Source organism: Simochromis diagramma, unplaced genomic scaffold (assembly GCF_900408965.1).
Source record: "Simochromis diagramma unplaced genomic scaffold, fSimDia1.1 OVJJ01000685.1, whole genome shotgun sequence".
Lineage (NCBI taxonomy): Eukaryota > Metazoa > Chordata > Actinopteri > Cichliformes > Cichlidae > Simochromis > Simochromis diagramma.
In genome coordinates this window covers 15403285-15421783 of record NW_024387477.1, presented here as the reverse complement: position 1 = coordinate 15421783, position 18499 = coordinate 15403285, and the positions used below count along the sequence as shown (strand labels likewise).

Genomic DNA, 18499 nt, shown 5'->3' with positions numbered 1-18499 from the left:
TCTTTAGTGGCCTACTCTCCCCATGCCCTACTTATCGGTTTTGGGGGGAGAGGACACATCATTTGGAAAAAAAAAAAAGCTTGTGTAGAAAAGATTTTTTTAGTGGTTGGAATTCATTGAAGTGGACATATGGCCCCTCGCCGAGGGAAATTGGCTGTCAATTGTTGCCATTTTAAGGATTGTTTCTGGAAAATTGGGATTTTGAATGAAGAAGCACGAGTTACTAAAAAGTAAAGAAAAAAAAAATCACCAAAGCTGGATTGAAATGAGCACACACGATTAATATGGCAGTTTTGTTGAAATGGAATGTAGCAAATGGAGGTGGAGAGAAGGAGAGGAGGGGGGTTGCAGGATATGAAGTGAGTGGGTGGGTGGGTGGGGGGTTCTGGCAGGATCAGGGGATGTTGCCATGGCTTTAAGGGCATGGGCATGTTTAGATGGCACAGCCCACCCCCTGCACCTCTGCCTCTGTTCATGTGTCACTCACTGTCTTCCAGGCTGTAATTTTCCATCTACTGTAACAGTCTGGGCACATCGCCACCCAGGGAACTTTTAAAATAAATAAAGAATTCATTAAATAATTAGTATCCCCACAACAATCTCTTTTGTTCTGTCAATCTGAGTGCTCAAAAGTCACCCTGAGAGATGTAGAGAGAAAGAGGGTGAGCCAGCGAGAAAGAGAGGGGGAGCAAGAAATTAGTGGAAAAATCAATTTAAAAAAATTAAAAGCATTGAATTTTTTGAAATGCTTTTTACTTATCCGCCATTGATTACATCTAATTGGACCTCATTTCCTGAAAAACTAGTGTGTGTGCTTGCACGCAGATGCGCGTACTTGCATGTATGTGTGTGCATGTGTGTGTTTGTGACACTTGCTAATGGTTGGGTGCATAGATGATAACAACTTGGCTTAGAGACAGACAGATATGAAAGGCTGTCACTCTGAGCAGAGACAGCTATAATGGCCCCATGAATGTCTGTGTGTGCGTCTGCATATAAGTGAATGTGCATGTGTGTGTAATCATGAAAGGGTGATGATAGGGGCCCACACTTGGGGCCCAGCCATGCTTCCCAATCAAAAACTATCTGCTTGCTGGGTGCGCGTGCATTTGTGTGCTTGCTGTGTAGTGATTGCATAGGGTGAGACGGAGCAGAACTACCTCTTTGTCCCCTCCAAGATTTGACATTGTTGTCCCCCTTCCTTAGCCCAGCCCCTCCTGCCTCCTTGTTGTATGTGAGGTTAGCCGCCTGGAACATCATTGTATTTATGAACAGCTTGCAAAAGGACAAGACAAAATGTGAACCAGTTATTGACAAAAGATATAAACTCTTGAAGTAACTTAATCACAAAGACCCCTTCAAGGTGAGTCATAACGGGTAGATTTTTATTTATTTCATGAACATAATGTCGACTGCAAATAAAGTCTGGCTATTAGCGAGATTTCAAGCCAATAAAAGGTAACTTAAAAACTTATGAAGGATGGTTTGGAGACAAACGGAGAAGTTAGTATTTGAAGCCTATAAAACGAACTACAAACGGCATTGAAAACTAAGTTTAGAGCTGATTTCAAACACTAACAAGAATTTCAGTAGCCTTTACTTTCAGTAAATGATAAATGAGGTATCTTTAAAATAACTGTGTTGCAATATTACACAGATGCATTCTAATTGTACTTTTATTTCACAGCACAAAATATAATGTACACACCTCTGCCTTACTGTGTGTTTTTACGTGCCTTTTTCTGAAAAATTGATTTAAATTTGAAGGTTGTTTCATTAAAATGAACTAAAAAGTCTCCTAAAACACTAAAAGAACTTTTATAAAGTACGGCAGGCTCTGTGCGCATTGATATGACTTTTACAGACTGTAGTTTTAAGTGCTGGTTACACTGAAGGGATTGTTAAACATCACATTAAACTGTTTTTTCCCCTGTTTATGTAAAGTTTTGGAATGTCACCTTTCAGCACTTCTTGGGCAACCAGAGGCACTTGTCGCTTCTGTCACTCCCATCTTTTTCTTTTCTCTAAGGGACTACATTGAGTCGACATTTCGTTTTTTCTGAAATTAATGGGGAATTAATGATTCCGTTATTCCCCCGCTGTGCGAGGAAGGGGGGGCTGGGATTCTTTTTTTAATCGCCCAACCTCTAGAAACTGATTGGAGCAGAAAAAATACGCCCAGTCCCCTTCTGCCAGGCCTCACAATGGAGGCGCTGATTTTTTTTGATAGGGTTCTGTGCTGTCAGGGGGCCAGCTGGAATTAGAAGTGGATTAATAATTTTAAACAAGGCTAAACCGCTTGGACTGTCTGCTCTTTCCAATGCTTAGCCAATGGTCCGTCTGCTCCCTGACCACATCAAAACAATCTAAAAACACTATATCTTCCTAATGAAGAGGGGTGGGTTTAGTTTATGGGCTTGAGAGAACATGAAAACATGCTTATTTAGACAGATTTCATGAGGTTCTAAGTCTTAGAACAAGCTGGGATTATTGTGAACACTCTGACATCACCAGAACAACATCCTTAAAAAAGAAGCATTGCTCTAACATTATGAGTAAAGTCAGAATTCAGTAGCCTGAACAATCTCCAGTTTATCTTTTGCTTTTCTTCTTTTTGATTAAGCAAATAAGTTCTTTTTGTATTGAGAGTTTATATTAAATGTGTGATGAAACTACATAAACTCTGCAAGTTACCTCCTAATACCATATGAAATAACAGTTGCTGCTAGGAGTTGAGATCCAGTGGCCAGAAAGCTTAGACCACCAGAATGGTGACCTCGGTCCGAGGAAAGATTAGGTTTAGCACCTGTGGGAGTTTTAAATGGTGAGACGCAAGGATTTGGGGGGTATTTGGAATGATCTCAAAGCAGACGTATTACCAGCTGATTTTGGGTATAGCAAAGCCTGGCAAATCAGACCCTGTTGGTGACATCTCTGAACCATGTCTCAGTAATCCCCATGTAATTTATGTGTGTGCTCAAGTATAAGTTTGTGTGTCTGTGCATCTGTTTGAGGGACCAACAGGAAAGGTTTGGCTTTGGCCATGTATGTGGGACTGGGAGTATCTTCTGGTGGCATGATTGGGCAGAAAGGGCACTCAGTAATGATATTTTTCCTCCAACTGGTACTCCCCTCTCAAAGGAAGCTGAGAAAAAGGTATTCTAAGAGGCCCAGACAGGAGAAGCCAGACTGCGGTGCACTGCACAAGTCGATTCCTTTTTACGGTTTTGGATCTAAATTAATTTGCACTGCTTAATTTTAATAGGACAAATGCGCCTACGGAAAGATAAAGCACAGAGCAAAACAGGAATAAACTGGGCAAACTGAATATAGCATAAATCCATACTTTTTTCTTTTTAACTCGGTCATTATAAAAATGTTCTGTGAATGTAGCAGGAACATTAGCCCCCTTCTGAGCTATTATCTTGGCTGTCTGGTGTTGCAATTTTACACTCCACTGATTCTGACAAGCAGTACAGAGTCTGCCTGCCCCAGATTTCACCTTATTTAGGTAATACAGGAAAAAAATCATTCCCAAGACAAGGTAAATTAAACTGGGTATTCGACTGGCACACTGTTGCCAGTTTCAATTTAAAAAAGAAATCTAAACAAAACAACATATAAAGTTTACTGTATATGCTTGAAACAAAATTAACCTTAACGCAGATTTTACTCTGTTTCATAAAACTGCACATTTTACATCAAACTCTTACCTAAAAATGCCACTTATATATTCATAGGTCAGCTTTCCTAAAAAAATGTTTGAAGTTGAAAAAAAATGAAGTTTGCTCACTAATTTGTTCAGATTCTTTTCTGTTAAGATTTTTATTTTTTAAACCTCTTTTCAAGGTGTGAACTTGGTCGTTGAAGTCTGAGTTAGTGTCACGTCTTATAATATCATCTTTTACAACAGCTTCCATCAGCCTTATTTCCAGTGTATGCACGGCTGCGCTGTAAGTGTAACTGACAGACAGGAGAGGTTCTTACATTATTTATGCTTCGGAAGAATGAAAACAAAACGCCTGCGTAGTAAGGTTTGGCAGTATTAAACTTCTTGCTGACCTGCGGCGCAGCTTGAGTTACAGCACCACACCCTTTTGTTTTATTCAGAGGAGAAATCTATCTAAATTACGTTAGCTTTATTTTACGCTTTAAAAAGAAAGAAAGAAAAGAAACAATCGCGTTTAAACAACGAATTACCGACGAAAAACACCACAAAGTACACCGATGGATTTAAAAAGTCTCGATTCGATTCTTGAAATGTTGTTGTTGTTTCTTTTTTCTTTTTTAAATCGCGCCGTTTTAACCCTTTAACGACGAAATTTGTCTGTTATTTAAGTTTCAGTAGCGATTAATTAAAATGGAAAGAATTTTCTTGAAGTGTTCCCCTCTTCTGACATTGACCCCGTTTTAAATGAACTCGGTTTCCCTGCCTTCATCGCTCCCAAATCTCTCAAGAACAAGACAAGTGGGTCGTTAATAATTTGACCTGCGTACATTTTCTTTTTCTGTTATTTGGAGTTGCGCAATGGGGGAAGAGGAAGGTCACTGCAGCTGGAAAACACGGGCCTTGTAGTTTCTTTTGTTTTAAATGCGCTCAGTCCGACCGTTTAAGTTAGCAGAGAAACATATGATTTAAAATTATAATCAGCTCATAATAATATTGATATATTATTATTATTATTGTTATTATTATTAATAGTGATATTGATAATAATAACAGTAGTAGTAATCGGATAATGGACAAATTGCTGTTGTTTATGCTGTTGTTTGTATCATTAATAGAAGATGAATCTAATAATATTATATTAACACTGGCACAGTTGGCTTACTACTCTAATTAAAATATGTTGCATTGTAAGGCCTGTTAAATATATTTAGCTTCATGCATATTTATATACCTATGTTTTTGCAAGTTGGGCAGATGATAAAAATAACAAAATTGGGAAGAAATTGTTTATTTAGTAAAACAAAGAAAGGAACAACTTAAAAAAGTACTGTTGTTGTTGGAGCAACAAGTCGTTTTCCACTTGTTTAGGGCCTGTGCAGAAGAACTGTGGAGAAAAGTTCACTAAGCCTGCTAAGCCTCACTCTCTCCATTAGGAGACAAATGTCACAGAGATGGAGAGTTTATTTCAAAGATACTAATAAAATAGGTATTTACCGTTGTTATATTTGAGTATCTTGCAAGCTCTCATCGTTTATAGCAGATAATGCACAATATAGTTGACCTGTCACTCACATGACCACAAATCTCTCTGGGTCTGGAATTTTTTTTTATGATTTTTTAAAGCTGAAACTCAAAACCACTACCATACTGGTTTACATAACACACAAGGATAAATTGGCCCGTTTAGAACTATAAGGTAACTACAACTGGCTCCAAGTGCAGTGCAGCACGCACTTTTGCAATGCTTGTGGAAAACAAAGTCCCCTCTCTTTTGTTACTGGTCTTCAGACAACAATTGAAACAGGAAAAGCAATTATTGAAGAGATTGTCCCACAGGCTCTGAAAAGCTATCAGCATGAGGGTTGGGATTGGCTTGGGGGACACCTATGGCCCCATGCATTATCCTGGCATGAGGTCGCTTTGGCAATCGCCTGCCAATTTCCACCAGCACCTGGCTTTCCCATCCCTCCCCCCTTCATCATGCCCTCCTACCTGGTTCCCTTTTCTCCTCCTACACCTCCTCCTCCTCTCTAAAAAAAAACAACACAAAAAAAACCCCTGTGTGCCTGTTATTGTCCCAGGATGGGGACCATTAATAGAACAACAAAAAGAAGAAGAAAATCTGTACTGTTCGCTGAGTATGCCACAAAGTTGAAGGCATGTAATCACACTGCATTGTTTCCCATCATGATGGAATTGATTGTTGATACTTCTGGGGGAGAAAATCTCTTTGACTCAGCTTTGATAGAGTAGTTAAACACAGAAATGTGAAAATACCTGCAAACCAAAAAACTGCAGAGTGTATATCTTATGTTGCGAAAATATGAGCCAGTGGTGTACTGTTTGGCCAAAAGGCACAGTTGGAAAGCAGAGCCTAGATTAGTGGAAAAGTGGGAAATAACTGGTGCTATGTCTAACACTTTTTATTATGGCTGTTGAAAACCTGTATAACACAGCTGTTGAATATAACTCTCTTTTAGCACCAGAATCCCCGCCACCCACACAAAAACCTGGTCTTTCTCTGTTAGCCAAACACATCTTATTACAATAAGATCACCTCTGATCATGGGCTTACAAGAGCTAACAAGGGCCAGGGCATTACATATGAAAATCCAGATTGCATTGTTGTTGCCTTATGCTTGCCATTGTGTGTCATGCTTCCTCTCTTTACTTATATTAATCATTACAGCAGTCTCTGCTGCTGGCGTAGCACAGATGTTAGCGCATACTAAAACACTGGTTCCTATCCTTAACCCTCTTGAATGACTGCTGCAAATGCAAGAAATGACACCTATTGTTTCCTTCAAAATATAATATTTTTCATATTTTTTATGTTTTTCTTTCCTTGACTCTCACAGAACCTCAAACATATTTTGTGTATATATTTATGCTATATATACCTTGGTCCCTTTTCATTGTTATTCTCTTTGCAGGAATGTGACTGCAATTGTGTGTGCACATTTGGAAACCTGCTTTAAAAGATGCATGCGTGGAGGGTGAAGATTATTTTTGTTTCACAGAAGGCACATTATAGCACCATGGTAGTCATAACCACAACAGGTCTGTTCATCTCACGCAGTTAGGCCCAGTCTTTAAGGAAATAGACTCCAATCAGTGTTTTTGGTTACTAGTAACTGGCAATGTTGACTCTCAGTCCTGATCATATTTGAAGCATATAACAAATATAAAAGAAAAAGTAAAGCAAAGTCAAGTTGGGTTAAAAAAAATCACGTAAAATAATCCTAATATAAACCCTTTCACAAAAAGCAGAATTCCCCCCTGAACAACATATTGCCTACATCCTTCTTCAAATGCAATCAATTTGTCATCATGGTGACACTAGTTATCATGTTATGTTTCCTGAATTTAAATCACAAAGATTGTTTTCAGTCTTTAAAGGCGAATATACTCTATTTGTAAAAATAAAAAAGCAGGTCAACCCCCACCGCCTGCCTGAATGGGAAGTTGCGGGAAAAAAGTAGTTATCTTTCATTGTTTCTTCCTTTGTTTTTCTGATGCCAGAAATCATGTAAACACGTGCTGAGGCTGTGGCGGGATGTTGTTCATGGTGCTATCCCTGCCTCATGCATATCCATAACGGATTAAAGATTGCGCAGACATTATGCAACTAGATCTCCCCCCTTTATGCCTTGATTGGCATTTCTGGGACACAATTGGTATTGTTGTTTGTTTTTATTTACTTCTATCTATCTATCTATCTATCTATCTATCTATCTATCTATCTATCTATCTATCTATCTATCTATCTACCAACCTTCAAAATGTGGATGTTCACACTAAACCCATGTGCGCCCTCTGATTGCTCTGATGTTCCAGCAAACTTAAGAGCGTGCAGCCGCTCAGGGCATTGCGCACGCGCGAACAAAATCGCCGTGACAGGCAATGAACGAGCTCTTTAAATAATGGAAAGACGCTCTCCAATTCTAATTCATTGTCTTAAGAAGGGGGCTAAATTAACGACATTGTCATTTTTATTTGAAGAGAGCAATGAATATGTGAGCGCAGCTGTCCGTCCCCTCGGGGGAGAACCCGTCCTGTGAGCTTGAGTCTGTCTTGTGCTCTCAAGTTGAAAAACAAAAAAAAGTTTGTTGGAGATGCTGAATCACGCGTTTAATGCGATCTGAACTAATTGTAGCTTTTTGTTGACTCTGCAGGTGATGTAAAGGCCAAATATAATGGCCGCTTTGGCTGTAATTAACGATTTAATTGCAGGTGGTGAGAGTTAAGGGCACACACTGTTTAACGGTTTAAGTGAACGTCAGCATTACACCTTTTTTCAATAATACGCATCTCAGCGATTCATAAAACTGCTTTCGCTTCCTCAAGGGGAGAGCAGTTAGGGAGAGGCTTGTTATTGCTCCTGTTTGGGAGGAAGCATCACAACCGCAGCGTTCAGGGCAGAGCAACGGGTCATTAAATGGATGTCAATTGCTCATTTACCCATTTGCCACCTCTCAAAAGTGTTGAAAATATATCTGTCAAAAGACAAACGCAAGGCACAATTGCCGAACATCTGCTTTTCTGAATGAACGTTTGCCAGAGACCTTACTCCAGGGACCTATTAGCTTTGATTCCTGCGCCCGCTCTGATAAGGAATTCATCAAGTTTCTGACACCCTGCCAGATGTTGGGGAATTGCCGCTGTCTCCTGTTGGACATCCTGCTAATGGATTGTCTTTCAGCTCACAGCATAATAGAAATGTTTTTGAAAGAATGCTTTGTTTATCTTGGAGGGAGGTGGCTAAGAAGCCTCGAAGTAAATTTTATTTCGAATTATAATCCCCAGGTGCATTTTTTAGGCAATTTGTTGCTGCTGTCAAAGTGTGAGACGTTTTAGAAACTGAACTTGGTGAGTAACTTATTTTATTTTGCGATGTTTTGTTGTTCTTTTGTGGAAATGACAGGCCAACAACTTCCACTCATCACCTCGTGCGACACAGTGTTAGGGGCAAATAAATCGTCACGAAATGTGCATTAGGTGAGCGTCCAACCTAGCCTAGTGTGAGTGAGTTGAAGGATAATTGAAGGCAAACACAATGCCATTGTGTTCAACAGTTTCCATCACAAAAGCCACAAAACACCTTAACATATAAAGAAACACGTGGACTAAGGCACCTTGCGGATGCATATTCAGCACCCTGCCGAAGGTGAAACAACCTTCGATTAACTTCAGCACAAAAGGAGGCTTTTAATTATCAGATGTATGCAACTGATTGTTTATGAAGCTATATGCAGCCGCGTGCTGTTACAAATCCGTTTCATTTCAATCTCTAATTGTCACGCTGAGTTTAGAGGCACTATTCTGGTTAACCGTGTAGTTTTAATGCCTTCATTAAAAATATATATAAATATCAGCAGTGTCAGATTTTTCGTTTCTGTATGCGGAGATGGAAACCCTCTTATTTCACTCACATTCATATCCTCACACAGAGAAACAGTACACACTCCCATGCTCGGTGCAGTTATTCCATGATGCTTCAGTTTTGGCAGCATCCCATTAATTAAGGAGTGATGGGATAAAACCTGAACGTGTATCAGCAAAGCGGTCATGTGCAGATGTGCAGGCGCTGTCTCCGATACAGAGTATCCCAACTGCCGTGCTGCTGTGCCTTTGAGCAAAATAGAATACACCCTAAGTTATTAAACAGCCTTGTGTCAGATAACCCCTTGCTTAAAGTGTCGAATAAAAGCTAATAATAGCCTTGCATCTCCAGCTCTATCTTTTAACCTACTAACCGAGTTACTTGTGAATTGATCGAAATTTATCTTTGCACTTTGTGTCCAATAATGACTTAATTTTCAGTTAGCGATAAATTAGCTGCTGTTTTTTTCCTTTTTTTCCCTTTAAAGATCACAGCCTCCGTTGCGTGACAAAAGGCGTTTGGGACCTGCTTGTGTCAGTTTATCCTCTTAGAGCGAGCTCTCCCGCTTAGCCAGCGAATACTCTGGTACTGAGAAAACCGAGGAAGGTAAAGGGGTTGGGGTTGACCAATCAATCCGATATAAAACTTCAGCGGCGTGCGCAAGCGAGACGTACGTCTCAGTCCATTTTTTCCCCTGCAAAATGCACCCCCCCCCCTCTCCGCACCCAGCCCCCCCGCTCCCCTCCGCCTCCGATCCCTTCCTCCCCCACCACCACAAGAAGACTATATAAGCGGAGAGATTATAGGCTGCTGCACGCTGCCAACAGTCAGCTGCCATCCTCCGAGTGCACACACTGGAGCCCAGTACGGCAATCCATAAGATAACCCAAGATGAATGAGCAGGCTAATTGAGAGCCAGTTGTTGTCTGCTACAGTGGGACATTGTTGTTATACAGCCGCTAGTCTTTACACAACTGCATCCACGTGACCATCACTGCTTTCTAATCCATTGAGAACCCACTAGAAAAGAGCCTTTCATGTTTTTATCTCCGTCTGGGTTGAATCATCGGTACCGAGTTCTCATATAGTGTGGAAATGATGGCTTGTTTTAGGAAACAGCTTGAATGCACCTTATTGGCAAGCTGCATTTTAATTGCAGAGTTAAACGCACCCCTACATTAATGACCCAAATTCACATGAATGTGCTTTTTAATGACACTTAAACTGAGGTGTGATTAACTCTTAAATGTAGGTATATTAGAGTTGTGTTTATTTCCTCGTAGTATGCTTTCTTTACTCTTATCACGGTCACCTGCTGCGGGTCAGAGCGCAGCCACGTCTGTGCTTAGGACATCTCAAATCCGCGCGTAAAAATGCAACCTTCGTGCGAGCCGCCGTGCTTCGGAGAAAGCCGGGTCTCGGTTATTTGACGTCACGGTGTGTGAGAGGAGCAACTTGAAATGTGCGACTAGACTAGCTGGGAAGGGAGGGAGGAAAAGGGTAGGAGGGGGAGGCAAGGAGGGAAGGGGTGAAAAGAAATGAAATCAAACCAAATGCGAAGGGTGCGCTTGCGCAAAAGTAGAACAAAACAGAATTAGAATCAGTTTTTCTCAATAACTGTTTATAGCTGAAGAATACTGTGTGGTGGGGGTTTAAAGTATCCCTCTGTGTCAGACTTACCGGGAAGTAAAGTCGTCAGATTACACCAGTCTCCCAGACAGAGCAATAGGAAATGTGCATTTGTTGTTGTTTCTTTTATTTTAAAGCACTGAATAAATTCCTATTTATTACACGGGGCTTTCCCGATGTGTGCATGTGCACTTGTTGTAATTCAGACAGATTTTTTTCGCCGTTTAAATGCTTATTATGGCGCCTATTGATGTGTGTTAACTCCTTTGGTTGTTTTTTATGTAGCTGTGCCTTGTTCGGGTAGTGGGAGACGCTGAGGCACTGCCACTTTTGGCAACGATTCCTGCTCCACTTTCACGGTCACACAGTGTCCTCAGTTGCCCGTCTTCCACTCTGCATGACAGGATTATTATATATTTTTTTCAATCACTGTAAGCAGTCATTGAAGAAGAAGAAAATAAACTTTACATTTGCAGCTTTCATAGTCATAAACAGATGCCTTACCGGTCTTTCTAAAGTCCCTACACACTGCCAAGAAGTGGTCCTTCAACTTCCTCCCCCTAGGATTTCCATTGAACACACACACACACACACACACACACACACACACACACACACACACACACACACACACACACACACACACACACACACACACAAACAAGGCCAAGATACTAAGATGGCGCCTTAATCAGTGTCAAGTTCAAGTGACTCCTACTAAATAGCATGGCAAGCAGTGTCGGTTATATGCGTTAACATGCAGGGTGCAGAACAACATGCTGATAATAATCAACGGCGCAGTCTGACAGTCGCTTTTCATAATGTTTTGTTTAATTTCAGTCAAAATTTCCGTTCACATTTCTTCATAAATAGTTGATAAAATAAATCAACCAACATACAGTAGCCTAAAAAGTACAAGGAACGTTTGACTCTGGTAGCTATAGGCTAACGCATAGGCCTGCTGTTGTAACATGGTTTGCCTCGATGTGGCACAGTGACACAGTTCATCAGTAAAACATTTTTGCTCTTCAGGAATAACTTGGATTGTGACCCATTTCTCCCAGAAAGTGTTACAACATCACATTCTAGCTGTGTTTATACATCAGATATTATTCTCTGACCTCTGGACATGGGGCAGAAAGGTGGTGGGAATAAGAAAAAGTACTTCTTTTAAATTAAGGTATAGAAAATAGCATATAAAACATATATTCCTTAAATTATTTAAATAAACTTATTTCATATATCACTGTCAAGAGGTACCGTTTTTACATTTTATTTTAAAAGTAGTGCTGGTGGTCTGAAATTGTTCTCATATGAGTACAATATACTTTGTGTATGCATAATATTTAATTCTTGAGAATAGGTTACAATGCAATGCTGTAACTCTTTTTGCCACTGAACGTGTTCTCCCCAACCCACATAGATCTAGAATTCCTTCCACTAAATTTTGTTAAACACAAAAATGTCATCTTGACAAGTTATTCACACAAAACAAGCAAATGTGTAATCAAACTGCTCTATATGCAACACCACAACAAATAACACGCTTAGTTTCACAGAATTACATTTAAAACAATGCAAGCTGACAGACAAAAAAACCTTTTTTATTTTTGAAGATACTGTGTTGTGACAGTTCCATTGTTGCCGATGCACACATTTAAACATACTTGCACAAAGACACTGCTGGAACTAGAAAGGTTGCCATACTGGCGCATATAGTTCGGGTCTTGACCCCAATTTGAAATACTCAAAATGCTGTCACCTTGATTTGGAAATCATGACTTCGCACACTCTAAGACCTGTAGTATAGGAGTGCAATAGGCTGATGGGTTCATTCTTTTCTCTCTTTTTTTTCTTCTTCCCCCAATACTGAGTTTATGCTAAGCTTGACATCTAGTTCTGATTCTATAAAAGTAAAATACACAAAAAGTTTAAATTTAACCAAAAATAAAGATAACAACAGAACCGTTTTATAGCTTCTCAGCTCAACTGAACTCAGCTCTACAAAGTCAATGATTTTACATGTCAATGGTCTCATAAACAAAATAAAAGTGACGGAAATATCTGCATTATATATAGACAAATCCATAATATTCATATAAATGATTTAATTAATCCAAATAAGACACATGTAGGCCTATTGGTTAAAAAGGAAAAAATAAAACAACAACAAAAAACAGAAGGATACAATCGCGATGTTGGAGCTTTAGTTTATCATTTGTTCCATGTTAAGCTGGTTATGACCAAAACTGTACAGTTCTTGTTAGAAAACATTTCCATAAATATCATTTAAGTTTCAGAACTTATACCCATAATTAAATTACAAATTGATAAATATGGCATCATGGATATGTATTTACAACGGTATTAACAAAAGGCAACGTTATATTCAACGGTAACAATCGTAACCTAATACCACATTTCTCCACCTGAAAACGGACGTTGACAACAGATTCGACCCCATCAAACAAGGAAATACATTCACGAGATAATATTTAGTTATGATTTTTTTTTCTGTGTTCAAGTTCATGACAAAGACTTTGGCACGTTTCTTAAGACTGTTTGAAGTTTCAACAATCAATTGAAGAGGCGACAATAGAGCGTCACCGTTATATAAAACAGCGTGAAATAATTTTCCTTTTTTATTCTTTTTTTTTTAAATAAAAATTTGAGAAAATACATAAAATGAAAAATAAAACATTTTTTTCTGAAAACTTTAACTAAAAGATAAAAAAACATTTATTTATATTGAGAAAGTATAGCGTTTATTTATTCGTGATTTATTTGATTTCCTCAAAACTGCGGAATAAAAGTCAAATTTCGTGATCCTGAGAACGGACGTGGCCTGCTTGGTGCTGGCTTTTGCTCTCATCTCCTGCTGTTGTTCTTGTTCCAATCCCATTCGCGTGTGTTTGCGTGTGTATCTGATGATGATGATGATGTGTGCGTGTGTGTGTGTGTGTATGTGTGTGGAGTGAAAATGAATAGTTTTTTTTTTATGTTTTCTTTTCCTGCTCATCCTCTTGGTCCACATTGAGAGGGAATTTGTTCTTCTGACTTCAAACGTACCATTCATTAAAGTTGGGTGCCAGTCCTTCGCTGTGACCAGACGTGTTTTGTACGGCTGACGGCGGCGTTTTTGTCGGGTCCTCAGTGCTGGCTGAGACCAGGACTGGCGGTGTGGACGACTCGTATCCGGAGCTTGCTGCTGGAGACGATTCAGATCCTTGAGACTCATGAACCTGCAAAACATGGGGACACGAGCACTGAGTTACTGAGGCAGTCATTGTAAACGGTGACCTTTAAGTGTCTTTATGGAAGGAGACTGAACTTAAATGCGGATTAGCTCTGAGTTTTATGGGGCAACTGTAATGGTAAACAGGCGAGCTTCTGGACTGCATAGAAATATCCGCATCAACATACTGTTAAAGTTTATATAAAAACAGGTTTTCTCAAAGTACTAGATGGTTAAAATATATTTAAAAAAATTGCTTATTGCTAGCGGATATTTATAGAAGACGGCTATTTTAAAGAAAAATACAAATCAAAATCCATCATCAGAGAACAACAACAAAGGGGGAGGTTTTTTTAAAACTATTAATCGTTTAATCTTTTAGCTATTTAAAATCAAGAGCCGCTAACACACTAATTGTGATTGCACACCATTTTTGTACCTTTTTTTGCAGTGTGACTGGGCTAGCCTATAACATCTTAAAAAAAAAGCCTAAAGTTGTGATGGTCTCTGTCTGTGGTAAAGGAGGTGTAGTGGCGTGTGTGTGAGTGTGTTAATGTGTTTAAGGAGTAATGAAGACGTTAATTACCTTCATGTGTTTCCTGAGAGAGCTAGGGTGTGTGTATGACTTGTCGCACACTTTGCAGATGTATGGCTTGTCTGATGTGTGCACATGCATGTGCTTTTTCCTGTCGCTGCTGTTGGCGAAGCGTCTGTCACAGCCATCAAATTCACACTTAAACGGCTTCTCACCTGGAGGATTAAATAAACATCGTGAATTACCCCTCAATGGCCCGCACAAACAAACCCCCATTGTAACACCGACTGTAAATCCGAAGACACAAGATGTAAATTGTCTGCAGTCTATTATATAACAGAGTAACCTACATTTTCGGGGCGACATGGATACTGCTCCACTACTACACACTGCTCTGTCAGGCTTTATTTATTCAAGAGGCCTGCTCCTTCATGCTACTACTGGCCTCCTCAGTGCGTGTGCTCTTGTATAGTAAATACTGAATCAACAGGGCATTCTGTACCGTGCACTGGCTGAACTAGAGCGACAATTATGAACGCAGCCAGAAATTGCTTACTTGTAATGATGTGTTCAAAAAGCACACGAGCCCCGTGTCTGCCCTAAGCACCAATACAGCAAATGCACCGAAAGTTTGGCGTAAAGTAAATGAAGTATCTTTTGGACTGGCACAAAACTTCTCAGGACAAAAGCTGAAAGAATTAACGAGGCTGAACACTACAGCAAAGTTGCAGAGCAATGTGGTTTATACTCTACTGTGGAAACATTATCCAATCTGTATATTTTCAAATAATTTCGAAAAAAGGAAACTGGGAGCTTATCGCCATTAGAAAAGTTGGTCCAATTTCTGAAAAGGACCCCGTAAACAATAACACAACAACATGCACGTTTATATCTGGAACACTGAAGCACGGGGTCTATTTAAAAATAGGCTCTCTTTCTATATTTTTTACATGATGCTAAGATGCTGTTGGTGCCTACCTGTATGTGTTCTTTTGTGTATTTTCAGGTTTTCCGATCTGGCGAATATTTTCCCGCATCCGGGGAACGGGCATGGGAACGGTTTCTCGCCCGTGTGCACACGGATGTGATTGACGAGTTTGTACTTGGCCTTAAAAGATTTCCCTTCTCTCGGGCAGTCCTCCCAGTAGCAGACGTGGTTGCTCTGCTCGGGGCCGCCGACGTGCTCCATGGACACATGAGTGACCATCTCGTGCATGGTGCTGAAAGTCCTGTCGCAAGTCTTTTTGGGTCTGTTCATCTGGTTCTCGTCTATCCATTTGCATGATAATTCTTGCTTGATCGGTTGCCTCATGTATCTAAAGAAGGCTCCCGGACCGTGGTGTGTCGGCACATTCATCCCCATATTCATGTTGATGGGGTGGTTGTAGTTGTGGAGCTGAGCCCCGTAGTGGTCTGTCCGAGGGCTCGCTACAGGACGATACGGATCAGGTCTGCCGAAAATGTCCCCGCGCAAGCCAAGATGCATTTGGCTGTTAACAACATGTCCACTGGGTGAAGTGTGGCTCACTCCCTGGTCATGAAGTCCTGGAAACAACAAATGTCCTGGGTTATCGGTGATCCCGGGCGGCCCGTGGAGGCTCCCCGCCGAAGCTGCAAAGATCCCATGCTGGGTGCTCGGAGCTGTGGACTCTCCAACGCTCCGGTTCCGGAAGAGAAAGTCTCGTGTTGAATTGAAAGCTCCCCCGCCGTACGAGCCCACCTGCCCGCCGTGAGAGTGTCCCAGTGCAGCTGCATATCCACTGGCTTGCGGTGTGAAAGCTGATGTCTGGCTGGAAGCGATATCGTGAGCCACGGGGCTGATTTTAAAAGCAGCGGAGTGGGAGGAATCACTGAAGGGATTCAGTCCCAGACTAGGGTCTCTGTTCCCGATTTCGTGGTGCCGCGGCGTCCCGAAGCCCCCCACTCCTAACGATGCAAACTGCGGACCGCTATCAAGAAGCATAGTCATGAGCTTGAAGCAAACTCAGGAGCTGGGAAGAAAAAAACTGAAAATAAAATTAAAATCCAGTTTAGCGGAGCGCGCAAGCTGCACACTGCGTCGAGATGTACCACGTTGCGCGGAAAAATCCAAAAACAACAAAAACAAACCAAGCCAAAATGGGGAAAAATCCTATGCAAAGAGTTGGGAGAAAAAACTCCCGTTGACTGCAATCCGTGAGAAAGAGGATCAAACTTCCCCCCCTTACCAGGCGGATGATGTCCTTGGACTGATAAAGTCAATCACTCACTCCCAGAACATAAATGAACTCGGGAGGCAGTGCTACGACGGCCAATCGGCGTTCTGCTACCCCTGTAACACGTGACTGCGACGAAGGGTGGTAATTGGCTTGATTTCTGGTGATTGGCACAGTTTGGTATTGAAGATGGCAGTTCGTCTCAATTGCTTTCATTTGATTGGTTGTTGCAGGCATTATTTTGCAGGTATAACAACGCTCTAGCGCAGATCCTGCATGTGTTATGTGGAGCGCATGTCAAATGCAGCCGTACACGAGTCGTACTCCTGATGAAACTCCCAAACAATTTTAAAGATTCAGAGAAATATATAATCTACAATCTGTAGAGGATATACTAGAAAGTTAACTTTTCGAGCAACCACTTATGGCACTTTTGAACTGAAATTTGTAGTATTGAACTTAGAAAAACTAAAATGTGTTGTAGGTTTTATATAGTATCTATCTATCTATCTATCTATCTATCTATCTATCTATCTATCTATCTATCTATCTATCTATCTATCTATCTATCTATCTATCTATCTATCATTATCCTTTATTTTTTCTCTTTCATGTGACCAGTTTGGCTCTTATTAACTGAAAACTTGAATGTACTTGGCGCAGTTCCAAAATGTGGCTTTCTTGAAGCCGCTTGAAAGGGGAGGGGGGTATTTTTTTTTTTTTTTTTTGCAAAAGCTCTATAGGGTGTAAGACGGAGGAATAAAAGACAGAAAGAAAGATGGCAGTAATTGTAATATCCTGAGATTTTTTCGCTCAGCCAAAAAATTCGTGCCATTGAGCAAGTTTCACAGGGCTGCCGCTGACTCGCTGCAGGACACATAAAATCTGATCAAGTTCAGAGACGCGCTGAGTGCTTCAAGCGGCGCTTTTTAACTCCAAGCCTTTCACATCCTTTCCCCCTCAATCTGTCCCAGGAAGGAGCTCACATTCTTTATTTTAGGGGATCTGGGCTAAAAAAAAAAAAAAAAAAAAAGCGAGAGAAAAAAGAGAGAAAAAAATCAAATCAGTCCTTCATTCTGTTCTCGCCCTCATCCTACCGCATTCACTCCCAGAACATTTCGTCGAGAAAGAGTTATAGATTGAAAAGGTGAGTTTTCCTACTTATCCGTCGTCTTTCTGTGCTAGAGAGAGAAGAAGAGGCCTGTGTGAACTGCATGCTGTGGAAGTGCTAAACTCTACACTTTATTTAGCCCGTGGAGGTTACACGGGATTTAGTTTTGTTGAAGTGAACCTCGGCTGCTTAGTGTTTAGGCCTGTTACTCATATGTTGATTCAGTTGTTGCAAGAACCCGCAAACCTCAGTTTTTTCTTTTTCTTTTTCTAACCAGCTCGCATACTAATGTAACAATTGCGCTTTTGTACATAACGACTCGACAACATAACTCAATAACTTATTTTGAAGGGGGGAGAGGGAAAAAATGAGATTCACTTCATCGTTTTTCCTCCATAAGCCGCTCTCTCTCCCTTTCCCTCTCCCTCTCTCTCGCTCAGCCTCTCTCCCTCCCTCTCTCTACTTTTCTTCATCTCTCTCCCTTTCTCTCTCTCTCTCTCTCACGACGAAGGGATAGCCTCTCACAGTTTACTCCCCCCTTCATTCTCACACACTCGTCTTCTCATACTGCAACACAGTAAGCGCGTACACACACACACACACACACACACACACACACACACACACACACACACACACACACACACAGTGTAAGACGAACACATACACACAGAGAAAAAAAAAACTCATCGGGATTTATTGCGACCTTTGTGAACTTTCGCAAGCGACAAGCAGCCTGTT

At 40.7% G+C, this 18499-nt stretch overlaps 2 protein-coding genes across 2 annotated transcripts in view; one reads left to right on the top strand and one right to left on the bottom strand.

Moving 5' to 3' along the window:
• Positions 1-13547: 13547 nt before the first annotated feature.
• On the bottom strand, positions 13548-16703 carry zic3 (zic family member 3 heterotaxy 1 (odd-paired homolog, Drosophila)). Its single transcript, XM_040015698.1, has 3 exons — positions 15431-16703; positions 14504-14667; positions 13548-13924 (listed from the first exon to the last, which is right to left on the bottom strand). The coding sequence occupies exons 1-3, from the start codon at positions 16419-16421 to the stop codon at positions 13742-13744; spliced, it is 1338 nt and encodes a 445-aa protein (XP_039871632.1). The 5' UTR covers positions 16422-16703; the 3' UTR covers positions 13548-13741.
• zic6 (zic family member 6) overlaps positions 14914-18499 on the top strand; it is a 43653-nt gene continuing 40067 nt past the window's right edge. Inside the window, exon 1 of the mRNA XM_040015697.1 lies at positions 14914-14918. The gene's annotated coding sequence lies outside the window, so the exon portion shown is untranslated. The remainder of the gene's footprint in view (positions 14919-18499) is intronic.